This window comes from Hylobates moloch, unplaced genomic scaffold, assembly GCF_009828535.3.
Source record: "Hylobates moloch isolate HMO894 unplaced genomic scaffold, HMol_V3 SCAFFOLD_3, whole genome shotgun sequence".
NCBI lineage: Eukaryota > Metazoa > Chordata > Mammalia > Primates > Hylobatidae > Hylobates > Hylobates moloch.
The window spans coordinates 30,976,914-30,991,733 of record NW_026652278.1 but is presented as its reverse complement, the minus strand read 5'-3'; the positions used below and the strand labels follow the sequence as shown (position 1 = coordinate 30,991,733).

At 50.0% G+C, this 14,820-nt stretch overlaps 1 protein-coding gene across 3 annotated transcripts in view; it reads left to right on the top strand.

The window, feature by feature from the left end:
- Nucleotides 1-14,820, top strand: part of SUFU (SUFU negative regulator of hedgehog signaling) — a 131,345-nt gene that overhangs the window by 101,714 nt on the left and 14,811 nt on the right. For all 3 annotated transcript variants that reach the window (XM_032179117.2, XM_032179107.2, XM_032179109.2), the window contains exons 11-12: nt 11,432-11,566; nt 13,455-13,593. In XM_032179117.2, the coding sequence (XP_032035008.2) occupies nt 11,432-11,566; nt 13,455-13,593 (274 nt within the window). The remainder of the gene's footprint in view (nt 1-11,431; nt 11,567-13,454; nt 13,594-14,820) is intronic.

The following is a 14,820-nucleotide window of genomic DNA, read 5'->3' as shown; positions in this document are numbered from 1 at the left end:
CTCCTGTCAGCGCAGTGGCCAGCCTGGAGCCCTCTCTGTCACACTGGCTTCCCTCACACTCCCATGCTGGGGAATCACAGTTGTTTGCACTGGAAAGAAAGCCCAGAAAGAAACAGCCCTTCTCTTAGGGCCCCAGCCAGACTCTGCAGGGCTGATGAGAGGAACAGCCCAGGCCTCTCTGCTCCCTGCTTCCTGGACAGCAGGCTCCTTTTTGCCTCCCTCACTGTGATCCATGTTGTCATGCCAAGTGCCTTTACTGGCCTTTCTCAGAAATACATATTTGAAAGGGCAGAGCAAGGGGCTCCACAGCAAGTCTGGCATGGGTAAATTTCTGTTTTAACTCCGTTCTTTGCTCCGCTTCCCCAAAGAGATGAAGCCACGGCCATTGTTAACACCCCAACTTCAGAATTCCTCGCTGGTGCTTGAATTCTCAGTCCAAACGCTGCATCCCCCTCCCTCGAGTTGCACAATCAGGAGTATTTTTATCGCCCATCCTTGATCCTCGGTGTCACCCAACACTTCAGCAGTGAGTCACTTCTCCAGGGAAGGGAAAAGGAAGGCTCAAAGGTAAGAGCTAGAGAAAGGAAATGACTCAGTGTCTCAGAAAAAGGAAAGCTGGGGTTCTGGCTACAGCAAGCTCATTCAGGAGAGTAGGGGTCCTAATCTCCCACCCAAGTCAGGAGGCAGGGCTGAGGATGGCGGCCCCTGGTGCCCAGAGGAGTTAATAGTTGACTAGGAAATCCCCTAACCTTGATGCAGATTTTACTCACCCTGACTTCTTTAGCCATACTCTGTCCTACCATTTCATGATTTCATGATCACATTTTACCTTTGGGATATTCCCAATGAAAATATTGCCTTTTTTTTTTTTTTTTAAGATGAGGCAAAGTCTCACTCTGTCACCTAGACTGGAGTGCAGTGGCACAATCTCGGCTTAATGCAACCCCTGCCTCCCATGTTCAAGCGATTCTCCTGAGTAACTGGGATTATAATCACACACCACCATGTCCAGCTAATTTTTGTATTTTTAGTACAGACGGGTTTTCACCATGTTGGTCAGGCTGGTCTCGAACTCCTGACCTCATGATCTGCCTGCCTCAGCCTCCCAAAGTGCTGGGATTACAGGCATGAGCCACTGTGCCCTGCCAAATATTGCATTTTTAAACTGGGTGTGGTGGCTCATAACTGTAATCCCAGCACTCTGGGAGGCTGAGGCAGAAAGAGCTCTTGAGTCCAGAAGTTCGAGACCAGCCTGGGCAACATGGCAAAACCCCATCTCTACAAAAATTACAAAACATTAGCCAGGTGTGGTGCCACATGCCTGTAGTCCCAGCTACTCAGGAGGCTGAGGTGGGAGGATCGCCTGGGCCTGGGAGGTTGAGGCTGCAGTGAACCGTGATCACACCACTGCACTCCAGCCTGAGACCCTGTCTCAAAACAAAAAAAGAAAATACTGCATTTTATCATTTGGTTATTGGTGTTTGCTATTCACCTTTTGTGGCCTTTTACTCCTATATTGTCCTTATGAGAAAATTTGTTAGAATAACCAGGTTATACAGCCTTGTGCTTAACAGGAACTTCAGAGGTGAGCCGGTCCCCTCTCCCTCGATCCCACACCCACACCCTTTTCCAGTTCTGCCTTAAAGGGAGACCTGCAGGTGGTTCTTTCTCTGGAAAGTTCAGAGCTTTCGTTAGCAATCAGAAAGCAAAAGGAAGAATCTCCCAGGCAAGGGGCAGAAGCCAGAGGTTGGGCTGGGCTCAGCAGGCCAAATCCACTTCACTTGTGAATAGTTGCCAAGCTTAATGCCCTGGTTCCTGTTCCTGGGCATCCCCAAGGAGAAGGCCCCAAGTCGTGTGGCCACTGCAGACGTCATGACTCACAGGACTGGGATTGTGGCTAAAAGGAGTCTCAATGGTTCAGCTCCTCTCCTTTCCACCCATGCTGCCACTGACTGAATGGGACCAATACCCTTTAGGCGAATGTGGAAAAATTAAGACTTTTCCGTTCAGAGAGACCAGGGTGGAGGGGAAGCATCGTTGAGACTCTGTTGGTCTGTTATGTGTAGGTAGGGTGATCAGGGCATGTACTATGAACTGTACACTACTAGAAGTCAGGAATCTACCTTGACACTGGAAGGAGAGGGTGTATTAGGATCTATAAAAAGTCACCTTATGCAGTGAGAAATACAAGTGTAGAATGTGTTATATAGACAGGTGGTAAAGACGAAATAGATCAGTTTATATCAATTGCACCTCTAAGCCATCCCATAAACCATCCCTTGGTGTGGTGCTCTCAATGTAGAAGGAATCCTGGGCTGGTCCTCGTGGCTGAGTGGGCAGTTTTTATTGTGCATCACCTTGTGCCAGGCCTTGCATCGTGGGATGCCCTTGTTCCTGTCTTGTGACTTAGAACACTGAGACTTAGCCAGGTGGTAGAACTTATCTAGCATCAGACTGCAGGGATTAAGTGTCAGCCAGGATTTGAACCTTGGGTGGTGTGACTCTAGATCTGAGCCTCTTCACTGAGTATTGCCTATAAAAGAGGATAAAGGTGGAGGGATACATGCCAGTTCACCAGAAAACATAACTGGAAACAGGGTCTTTGATGCCTGCATGCCGGCGCACAGAGGAAAGCTGGTATTTTAGTTTGCCTGGAAACCCCTGAAGGTGGCAGTTCAGGAGAGACCATTTAGCTGAGAGAGGCATACTAAAAAATAATGTGAAATCAGCTAGAGGATACACTCCATCCAAATCTAAGTAAGGAAGACATATGGGGGTAGGAAATGGATCCAACACAAGAAAGAGACAAGGAGAATCCGGGATGAATGGGAGAGTGATCCCAGATGACAACGGTGTAGCAGGAATGGAAGGCAGCCAACTCAGGTGGGAGCGAGTTGGAAGGATCCTCTGGAGAAATGTCTCCAAGAAAATAAAATTGATAAATACCTGATGTATTTGAATATCTTGGGAGGAGGATGTGTGGACCATTGGTAAGAGTAATTTTTTTTTTTTTTTTTTTGAGATGGCGTGTGACTCTGTCGCCTTGGCTAGAGTGCAGTGGTGTGATCTCAACCTCTGCCTCCTAAGCTCAAGCGATCTTCCCTCCTCAGCCTCCTGAGTAGCTGGTACCACAGGCACACGCCACCATGCCTGGCTAATTTTTTGTACTTTTGGTAGAGGTGGGGTTTTACTGCGTTGCCCAGGCTGGCCTTGAACTCCTGGGCTCAAGCGATTTTCCCACCCGGCCTCCCAAAGTGCTGGGATTACGGGCATGAGCTGCCACGCCCAGCCAATAGTAATTCTGATTTAATTGGTGATAACACATAGAAAACTAAGACAGGTATTAAATCCAAAGAAAATAGGAAATTATGACAGAAAGGAAAAGTATATTAATATAATACATGGCTCAACTGTAAACAGCATTGATATAGTCATAATAATCTAGACAATACCAGTCCACACAAACTGATGGTGCAGTTATCCTGAAAAGGTGGGAAGGTGCATGGAAGAGAGCTAAAAGCTCATCTTCCCTAGGGGGGAGTCAGTAGGTAAAGCCTGAAAAGGAAATACCAGGCCAGGTGCGGTGACTCACGCCTGTAATCCCAGCACTTTGAGAGGCCAAGGCGTGCAGATCACTTGAGGTCAGGAGTTTGAGACCAGCCTGGCCAACATGGTGAAACCCTGTCTCTACTAAAATACAAAAATTAGCTGGGTGCGGTTGCGCGCCTGTTAATCCCAGCTACTCGGGAGGCTGAGGCAGGAGAATCGCTTGAACCCAGGAGGTGGAGGTTGCAGTAAGCCGAGATCTCGCCACTGCACTCCAGCCTGGGCGACAGAGCGAGACTCCATCTCAAACAAAAAAAAAGAAAAGAAAGAAAGAAAAGAAAAGGAAACACCAGGAATTAGAAATAAAGTTTATTTAAAATATCAAGAATGGGAGGCCGAGGTGGGTGGATCACCTGAGGTCAGGAGTTCAAGACCAGCCTGGCCAACATGATAAAACCCCATCTCTACAAAAATACAAAAATTAGCCAGGCATGATGGTGGGTGCCTATAATCCCAGCTGTTTGGGAGGCTGAGGCGGGAGAATCACTTGAACCCAGGAGGTGGGGGTTGCAGTGAGCCAAGATAGCGCCATTGCACTCCAGCCTGGGCAACAGAGCGAGGCTCTGTCTAAAAAAACAAAAAAAAATTTAAGGAAAATATGAAAGAATCATCTACAGAGGTGACAGTTGTCTCCGAGGAGGGGAGCATGGGAAAACAGTGACTATTGTAATGACCCTTATGAAACCGTTTGACCCTTTAAATGCTAAAAAAGAAAAAAGAAAAAGATATTGTATGAGCTGTTATAGTTTAACCCTGCCCAGTGAAAAGAAAGGATGATGTGTGCCAGGTAAAAAGCACACAGTTAGTGCCAAGGCAAGCCCAGGGGAACTTCAGCTTCCCCAGCCTCAGGCTGAGAGTTGAGGGTGAGCCGTGGAGAATCATCTGACAGCCCCCTGGAAAGCGTCTGTCTCAGGGGCACAGAAGATAATGCGGGGGAACTTGGCTGTGGACCCAATTCTGACCAGCAGGGAGTGTGAGTCCTGTGAGAAAGCAGCTTGGGCAGGCAGAGTTCAGGAGGGAAAACCCTGGGCCAGTAGTCCCTAGAGGAGGTCCCCACAGCATTTTAGGGGATTTTCTTGGGTGTTCAGCGAAAAGAGGGTTCTCTGGCTACAGTTGGAAAATGCTGGCTTACACAAAATGAAACCAGCACATTTTCCCTCTGTTGTCCTCCTCAGAGTCCAAAATGCCAACATTTTGTGAATCTCTAATCTGAGATGGGACATACTCCATCCACCTTTGCCGTACCTGTTTTTCTAGAGGCTTCTCTTAAATTAAAATTCCATCGAATACCCTTTGGGAAGTCCTGCCCTGTCTTCCAGGAAGGCAATTCTTTTAAGAATTCAAGGAAAAGATAGATATGTCTTCATAGTCTTGAGACCCCGGAAGAAAAGACCACTCAAAAGAGATGGGAGTTTCTTGGCCGGGCGCGGTGGCTCACGCCTGTAATCCCAGCACTTTGGGAGGCCGAGGCGGGCGGATCATGAGGTCAGGAGATCGAGACCATCCTGGCCAACACAGTGAAACCCCGTCTCTACTTCGGAATTAGGAGAGAATGGTTGAACCGGAGGGGCAATGACCATTGCCCCTGATCTCGCCTGGTGACAGAGGAGACTCAAAAAAAAAAGACTTAAAAAAAAAAAAAAAAAAAGAGATGGGAGTTTCTTAAGGAGAAATGTAGAAATATTATAGTTACTTTTGGGGTTTTGTCTCAGCTCTTTACTCATTGTGTGATCTTGGGCTAGTTATTTAACTCTCTGAGTTTCAGTGTCTTTATCTGTAAAATGGGGAAAATAATGCCTCTTTATAGAGTTGTGATGGAAATGAAAGGAAGCAAAGTATACAAAGGATTTAGCATGGGACCCAGCACCATAGTCTGTGCTCAATAAAAGATGTCTCTTATTATTGTGAATAGTCCCCTGAAAACCAAAAGGAGGTCTAATACCTCCCGGGACCAGTATAGGTCTGTAGAGAATACTTCACACAACTCAATTTGGAAGAATTTGAACAAATGCTGGAAGGAGAGAGATGTTATGTCAGCATAGACTTTAAAAAACAGGGTCAAGAAAAGCTGAAACTCAAGAACTGAGTCTTGCACAAAAAGTGCAATGACCAGCAAAAAGGACATTATTTTTGTACTTCTCTTTGGAGCAAGAAGAAGAAAATCTAGACTCAATTGTTTGGACAGAGTAACATTTATCAGTGGCAGAGAGAAAGCAAAATTTGCTCAAGTTCTGTTATGGTTCCATATTAAAACAAATGGTTATCAGACCAGGAAGGGTCCCACAGGCATTGACAAGAGGGTTGAATCTATTATTTCAGCTCTCCTGGCTCACATGTGTTGTGCCTCCAGAACACCAGAATTGGCAGGCAAGAGTCGTGAAGCTGGTGTCAGCAATCTTTGAGGGAATGGGAGAGAGGTGTTGGCAGACTGGAAGTACTCAGAAGTTTCAGGATGCAAAAAGCATCTTGCACTCTCTAGACTAGTGAGCTTGGTGTCACTCTCAGTGAAAATTCTGGACTAGATTATTCAGCAAGTAGGCTATGAACACTCCAAGGGAAAGAGCGAGTCCTGAGAGTCAGAAAGAGCCAGGCTTGCCAGACCATCCTCATTGCCTTTTTATTTATTTATTTTTAATGTTTTCCAAAGACCCCTAAGTAGACTCAACATCATCTAGAAATGCTTACCTGGCTGGGCGTGGTGGCTCACACCTGTAATCCCAGCACTTTAGGAGGCCAAGGCGGGCAGATCACTTGAGGTCAGGATCACTTGAGGTCAGCAGTTCGAGACCAGCCTGGCCAATATGGTGAAACCCCGTCTCTACTAAAAATACAAAAATTAGCTGGGTGTGGTGGCGGGCGCCTGTAATCCTAGCTGCTCAGGAAGCTGAGGCAAGAGAATTGCTTGAACCTGGGAGGCAGAGGTTGCAGTGAGCCGAGATCGCACCATTGCACTCCAGCCTGGGTGTCGCAGCGAGACTCTGTCTCAAAAAAAAAAAAAGAGAAAAAAGAAATGCTTACCTGCCCAACTAGACAAAGGAAGTGCTATAGACCTTATATAGGCGGGGTTTAGCGAGATGTTTTGAAAACATTCTGACAGCATTATAGGCAAAACAGAAATGTCCAGAGAACATCCAGGAGGGTGAGGGCTGTGGTGATGGGAAGGTTGGGTTGATTTATAACTGGTTGGATGAGCATGCCCAAAGGGTAATGATGTCAGTCCGTCAGCCTGTCTGCCTAGCCCTTTCCTGTTTACTTTTTAATCAAAGCCTGGGATGAGAACATCGATGACGAATTTATCAGTTTTGTCAGTGATCTGAAGTCAGGAAGGAATGCCAATATGATGGATGCCAGAGTCAGCTTTCAGAAATACCCGAACTGCCGGAACACTAGCCAGACAGTGCAGAGTTCTTCTGCTCCTAGCTCCATATAATCAGCCAGACATACTAGATGGGGGAGAATGGGTCCCAGGGCATCCCGTGGGAGAAAGCCCGAGGGAGATTTCGTTGACAGAGGGAGTGCAGTGTGAGTTGGTAGTATGAGGAGGTTACAAAGAGTAGATAATTCGATGACAGTTTTAATAGAAATAAAATGTCCTGAACAAGAGAGATCATAGTCCCGCTGTGATCTGCACTGGTGAGGTCACATACTATGTTTATTGCCACACATGACACTTCACTTCTGGATGGGACACTCAAACTTTGACAGGTTAGAATGAGCCCAGGGGAGGTGACTTGAATGGATGGAGGATTTCAGAACCTTGTCAAGAATATAGTTAAAAGTTAGGGCCACAGATAGTAGAAAAAGAAACTTGGTGGGATGTGAGAGCGGCCTCAGAGATTGGAAAGTCTGTTATGGGAAGATGGATTCAGCTTGCTCTGGGCAACTTGAAGAACAGTGGTTTGAGAATTGCAGGAAGGCAGCTTGTGCTCTGTAGAAGGAAGAGAGCCCTGGCATCACCTCCCTCAGTAGAGCAAAGGCCTCAGTGTTTTTGTTGGACTGTAGTTGGGCCTTTCCAGAGCACCAGTGGTTGACCAAAGCCTGCAGGGTCCACTCAAGGAGTCAGGAGCTCTTTCAAGCCCCATCTCAGAAGTACCCTCTCCCAAGCTCCAGGCAAGAACCTTTGTTCAGCAGGGAACTGGCCTGGCCAGAGGCAGTTGGATTCTGGGCCTAGGATAAAGGCAAACAAGTTTTGGTTAAGCCATTGACATTTTTACAGGAGGAGCAGATAGACTTTTAGAGGCAGCCAGCTAACGTCAACACATTAATGCATTTGTCAGATATATTATGAGCACCTATTACATCCCAGGCACTATTGGCCTCATCTGAGTCATCCCATTTAGTCATAATGACCTATTGTTATTTATTCTTGTTAAGAGGATACCAAAGCTCAGAGAGAAGCTAAGCCCAATGTCACGTAAAGCTGGAACCCAGAACTTAAGCTGTTAGCCACTTTGCCTCCTGGAGCACAGCCTTGGCCACATGCCCCTGGCAGTCCACAGCGGGTATGAGCTGTGCCTCCCTGAGAGCCCCTCTCCATTCCAGCCCCCAAAGCCATGACTTCCCCTCCACTGGGAACTCAGGGAGAAAACAGCCCAGATGAAAAATTAGGCCATGCTGCCGAGCACACTACTTATTTTTTTATGACTAAGATTAAGCTGACAACCATGCAAAACATTGGAAACCTGTGTCGGCTGCAGATTTAATACCTCACCTAGCCCACACAAATAATTCATGCTTCTGCATCGATGTCCAGAAGAAACAAATCAGCAGAAAGCTGGGTTCTTGTGTGTGTGTATGTGTGTGTGTGTATAGCAGCTGCTTTTCCATCGAAGCAGCATGCCGGAAATACCCAAGCTCCAGGGCTGCAGATCTTGCATTTTGCAATTTTTTTTTTCTCTTAAAAGATTAAAGTACAGTTTCAAATGATTGAAGGTTGGTGGGAGGTGTAAATGTGGGCACTTGTCACATTAATTCTTCAGATGATTAAGTTCTTTTCCATTTCTTTAAGGCTGTTTGCAGTTGGGTTTGATGTCCTGGTTCTGGGTGAGTGTGTTGTGGCAGTTACCAAGGTGACTTTAGCTGACTTTCAACAATTTATTTTTCCCTCCAGCTTGAGACGTCTCTAGCCCTGTGTGCTGCTGATTCTTTTCTGCAAGCCCCCACCCCACCTCCCATTGCTATTCATGAGCATTTTTGCCTGCACCATAGAGGCTGGGATTCTCTAGCAGGCCCCGCCTGGACAAGCCAGGCCTCAGCCCCTTTCAGGAGGACAGTAGTGTGTCTGGAGGCAGGAACCGGTGGTCAAAGATGGCACAGGGGAGTGATTGTGAGAGTCACCCCCTGGTTCTTTCGCTTAAACTCACTCTGAGCCCTTCGACTTGTCACCTCACCTCCGTAAGACTCAGTTGCCTCCTCTGTGAAAGAAGGCTTGACAACAGAGCCTACCTCGTGCTTGCTGGGAGGAATCAGTGAGTGAACCTATGGCCTTAGCAGAGGGTTGGCGCAGAGTAAGGGCTCAGGAAACATGGCTCAGGAAACACTGCTTCCTGAGTTCTGCTCTTGTTTGGGCCCTGAGGGCACCCTATGTCTCCACTGAGCCCTCACCTGTCACTGCTGCCTCCCTCAGAAGGAAGGGAGGCAGCAGTGGCCCTGGTGGAAGGGAAAGAGAGTTAGTCAGAAGTCTGAGGCTTCAATCAGAAGTCTGACGCACGGTGAGCGGGGACACGTCACCCACTCTCTTTTGTAAAGGAAAGAGGTAGATTAAACAACCTGAGAGCTTCCTTCCAGTCCTGAATACTGTGACCCTCTTGGCCATAGCATTTGTCTCCTTCACAGGTCTTGTGCAAGGGCGAAGCCAGGGGAAAAGGCAGTTTTAGAGCTGACTTTAGGAAAGCAGAGGAAGGGACCGCTTTGTGAAGGAACAGTCAGATCCGGGAGTGAGTCCTCACAAGGAGAAGGCCAGCAGGCAGGCACGGCCTGTGACCTCAGGGGCACGTCTAACCCACTGCCGCCACAGGGCCATCCTCTGTCTTTTGCCTGTGGACCCTACACCTTCCCCTGGGGAGATGCCCTGCCTGTCGGGGTGCCACCCTGTCTGCAGGCCCCAGCACCTAGCCCCACAACGTGTGAGGAGGTTGGGCCTGCCCCTCAGTGGCTGTCCGGCTGTCATCCTGGGTGGCTCCTGCCTGCCACTTGAATGATAAATAACTAGAGCTTCTCACCCAGTTTTTGATGGACACTTGGGGAATTGTTCTGAGATTCACAGCCCAAACCAGGATCCGGCCTTTTGAATGGGATCAGTGGGTAACTCTTATTTCTGGCTGAGGCAGATTTGAGAGGTTGTCAGTGGGGGCAGCTGAATTTGAAAGAGCAAATCTTAGAATGCAGAGGGACCCTGTGTCCCAGCTGTGGGCTGCACTTTTGGTGGGGAGCAGGCAGGAGGGAGGGTGGGGCAGCAGCGACAGCTCACCGCGCCACAGTCAGGAGGAATCTGGTACAGGCTCCAGGGGCCTTAAAGCCCAGCAGGGCGGGGGCCCGGTTCTGCTTTCCAGCCAAGCCCACTGGTCTGACTCCTAAGAGCCCAGTTTGTACTCAGCAGTACAGACTGTATCATCATCTGGTTAGATGAAGGATGTGAATGTCCCTGCAGCTCCTGGCTGTTGGCGGAATGTGCATCCTCAGAGCCTTCAGGTCAGCTGGACAGAAACTCTTGGAGTCGCATCTCATGGTGCTCAGAGCTAGGGCTCGGAGGCTCCAGGGCAGGAGAGGAAGGCCTCCCAGAAGCTCCTGCTGATCACAGGGAAAGACAAGCCACTGTGCCATAAACTTTAATATAGAATGTTGGGGCCAGGCGCGGTAGCTCATGCCTGTAATCCCAGCACTTTGGGAGGCCGAGGTGGGCGGATCACCTGAGGTCAGGAGTTTGAAACCAGCCTTGCCAACATGGTGAAACCCTGTCTCTACTAAAAATACAAAAAAATTAGCTGGACATGATGGCAGGTCCCTGTAATCCCAGCTACTTGGGAGGCTGAGCAGGAGAATCGCTTGAACCCGGGAGGCGGAGGTTGCAGTGAGCCAAGATCATGCCACTGCACTCCAGCGTGGGTGACACGGCGAGACGCTATCTCAAAAAAAAAACAAAAAAACCCACAAAGGCTGGGTGCAGTGGCTCACGCCTATAATCCCAGCACTTTGGGAGGCCAAGATGGGCAGATCACCTGAGGTCAGGAGTTCGAGACCAGCCTGGCCAACATGGTGAAACCCCGTCTCTACTAAAAAGACAAAAATTAGCCGGGTGTAGTGGTGGATGCCTGTGATCCCAGCTACTCGGGAGGCTAAGGCAGGAGAATTGCTTGAACCCAGGAGGCGGAGGCTGCAGTGAGCTGAAATCGCGCCACTGCGCTCCAGCCTGGGTAACAGCGAGATACCATCTCAAAAAAAAAAAAAATAGAACGTTGGCCAAAGATGCAGGCTTTATAGAACCAGACCTGCCCGAGACTGGATCTCAACTCTGCCCACTCCCTGGCTGTACAACCTGTGCAAATTACTTAGCCTCCCTGTCCCCAGTTCCTCCTCTGTAAAAAAAAGAGAGAATGGTGGCAGCCACCTCTTGGGGGCATTGTGAAGAGTAGCCAGTCAGTGAGAAGTGCTTGGTGCAATGGCTGGCGCTCGCCAGGCATATACAGAATGATGGCTGTCACCATCATTATCATCAGTCACCATTATTGTCTTTATTATTACTCAAGATCCCAGCTGGAGACTCCCATCTTGCTCCTCCCTGAGCTTTTCACCTTGTGCTGAACCTTTTCCTGTGCTTGCTTCACAGGAGCCGCAAAGACAGCCTGGAAAGTGACAGCTCCACGGCCATCATTCCCCATGAGCTGATTCGCACGCGGCAGCTCGAGAGCGTACATCTGAAATTCAACCAGGAGTCCGGAGCCCTCATTCCTCTCTGCCTAAGGTGAGCGAGACAGCCCTGTCACACAGTTTACCCCACAGCAGCCAGCTCAGCCTCCAGGGGGCACTTCAGAGCCTCCCCAGCCCCCTCCCCCAGCAGGCGTCCTCCAAGGCCTCCAAGGAGCCACCAGGCCCGTGCTTGCAGTCTCCCCGATAAGGGTGAGGCGCCTGTCAGCAGCCTACACACCTAAGCAGGCTGGGGCTTAGGGAGGGAGGAGAGCTACTCCACTTGGGGCCTGTTTAGGAGCCTGGGGACTGTGAACCAGCTGGTCACCCCCATGTCACTGGGCCATGCGGTGTTCTCCTTGCCCAATCCTCTGGCTGGCCTAGGTGGTGAGAAGTCTGCCATGCTTCCTAGAGAGGGGGTCTCTTGTCTGCATCTCCTGTCTAGCCCAGAGCAGCGACAGTCCCCAATGGGCCCAGCACTGTGAACAGAGAGCCCCACTGGTCTCTGATTGCTTGTTTGACAGACCTTCCTCGTTTGCAAGTTCTGGAGTCAGAATCCACAGGGAGAAGTATTCTTCAGCCCTGCTCCCCTTAGGAAGGCTCTGTGACCCAGGGAGTCTCAGGTGCCCCCAGCCACCGACAAGCCCAGGGCAGGGATGACAGGGTCCCCAGTAGCACCGGTTTGTCAGGGTGGGGTTGGGTGGGTTGGGCTCTATTTTCTCCTGCTTGCTGCTTTTCCCATGCAAAACACTCAGTTCTAAAACCTAGTGGCCAGCCCAGCAAACTCCTTGAGGGACCAGGAAGCCCAGCTGTGTCCCTTCTGCTTCTGTCCACAGTGCCAAAAGCCCAGCCCTATGGCCAGAACTCAGCTCTGTGCTCAGGGCTGCTGCATGGCTGCATCTGCTACAGCTAGCTACCCCACAGCCCTGGGGCTCCACCCACACTTTGAGGAGCAGAGGCACCAAGAGTAATTCTAAACTCACAGAGCAGTGACAGGGAAGAAGAATTTGCACACTTGGGGACTCCCCACTGTCCCCAGCACCTGGGAGTGAGTTTGAAGGGTAACTAGCCTTGGCCAGCCACCCTGGGCAGCAGACAGAGAGCAAATGACCAGAATGAACAGGACCTGGCGGGACCCACCGCCACCCCACAGCCACATCCTTCCCAGCCACTTCTCTGACCCAGGCCCAGGGCCTTTCAGCTGGTGAAGGGTTAATTGGAGGCAGCCTGAGAAGGCAGAGGGCAGGTTCTACTTCCCTTGCTGATGGGTGGCTCTGCCCATTAGCTGCCCCTGCCTGCCCCTGCCTGCCCCTCCCCCAGGTGTATTTCCAGACTAGGGATTAACAGTAACTCCTGTGGCTCCCCGAGTGACCCCACTTGGCTTCAGTTTGCTTGCTTGCTTTTTTTTAAAAGATGTGCTGTGGCCTTTGGGCCAGCCACTCGAATGTTATGGGAAAGCCAAGGAGCAGGTGGAAGATTCTGCCCTGGACACTGAAGTGTCCCACTGCGGAGGCACCATCCCATCGTCCCAGGGAAACTTGTTAGACACTACTTCACCTCCGTCCCCTAAGAGGGGATGTGACCCCCCTCTTACCTCTGGGCATGACCTTGAGCGCGTTGCTACCTTCCCTCTCTGCCCTCAATTTTCCTAAGGGGGGGTGAGCTCCAGGATCTCTGCAGGGCTTTTGAACTCAGTGTTTTCTGCTAGCTTTGAGCACTTTGGAAGGATGATGTTAGAGAACTTGTGAGAGGGGCTTCTCTTTGAAGGTGTTGAAATGAGTGTGTTTGGATACAGTCCCCTGTTGATGGGCAGGTGGGCAGCCAGGAGGGCATGTACCTGGCCCGCGGACCATAGTCCCCACTGTCCCAGAGCCTTGGCCAGGCCTGCTGCTCTTGGAACTGTTTCCAGGCCCAGCTCCTCACTGTCTCCATGTTCCCATCTCCAGGGGCAGGCTCCTGCATGGACGGCACTTTACATATAAAAGTATCACAGGTGACATGGCCATCACGTTTGTCTCCACGGGAGTGGAAGGCGCCTTTGCCACCGAGGAGCATCCTTACGCAGCTCATGGACCCTGGTTACAAGTGAGAAGGCCCTTTTTCTTCTCCCTCCTTCCTTTCGTAGACTTCCTTGCCCACCCCTCCTCTTCTCCCTTAGCAGCTCTTGGTGGCGCCCCTTCCTGGGGGGCTGGTCACGAATGCCTCATGGATTCAGAGCCTGGGGCCTGTGTGTAGATGTGGAGTGTGGATGCTGCTACCCACTCCAGCAGCTCTAGGAGCACTTCCTGACCTTCTCCCCCGTCACCTGAGACACAAGTGTTAACTCTCCAGGCCCTGGCTCTTGGTAATTCTGTTTCCCGTGGAAATCCAGGTTGGAGGGTTATAAGACTTTCTGCACTCTGGGTAAACCAAGGTACAAGAACTCAAGGATGAAGCAAGATGGGAGGATGTGTAGAGGCCACTCTCCAATGGCTACATGGAAATCCCACCAGAATTCAGACAGTGGCATGTGTGCCTGGGCCAGGGGCTGGGCACGCCTCAGTGGGAAGAGCCTCCCCTTCTCAGCCTACCCCCCATCTGACAGCCCTCCCATTCCTCCTGAGTTTGTGTGACCAGAGACATGCTGGCTTGTCCAGAGCACTTTGTCCCTCCTTTGCTCTTCTGGCTGCAGTGAGCTTCAGAGCTGATGCCAAGCAGGGTACCGGAGCCTCAGAGCCATAGGCCTCCTTCCAGTCCCCACCCTGTCCCGGGTCTCTAATGGGTGCTCAACCTACTCCACCACACTCCCGAGTGTCTTGGAGGGACAGCATCCTTTTTTGGCATTTGTTTGTTGGGAGTGGGGAGAGGATTGAACCCTTGACCTCACCTCGCTCACAAGTATCAAGAAAGGGAACCCGACCCTAAACCTAAAGGTGGCCATACCTGGTTTGTGAATGTATTGCAGAGGCATGCAGCATTACAGTAGAGGGGAAGAGAAGGATGCTGGGTTTGTGGGTTTCACCCAGTCTGGGGAGTCTGTGAAGCATATGTAGTCGAAACAGACACACTTTTTGTCCCTGCATGTCTACAGAATTTCTCCTCCTTCAGGCCAGGCCCCTCTTCTCCCCCCACCACCAAAATACTAACCCTTAATTAAAACAAACAGCAAACAAAGGACACCAACCACACTCCCCAGACTAAGCTGAGATAGAAATGGAAGCTAGTGCTTTAGGGATATTGTGTTCCATAAATTATCTTGCCTTTTTCCACTGTTGTTATTATATCGTTTCATAACAAAATTACTTTGAACCATAAAGTTATAAATACATTTTA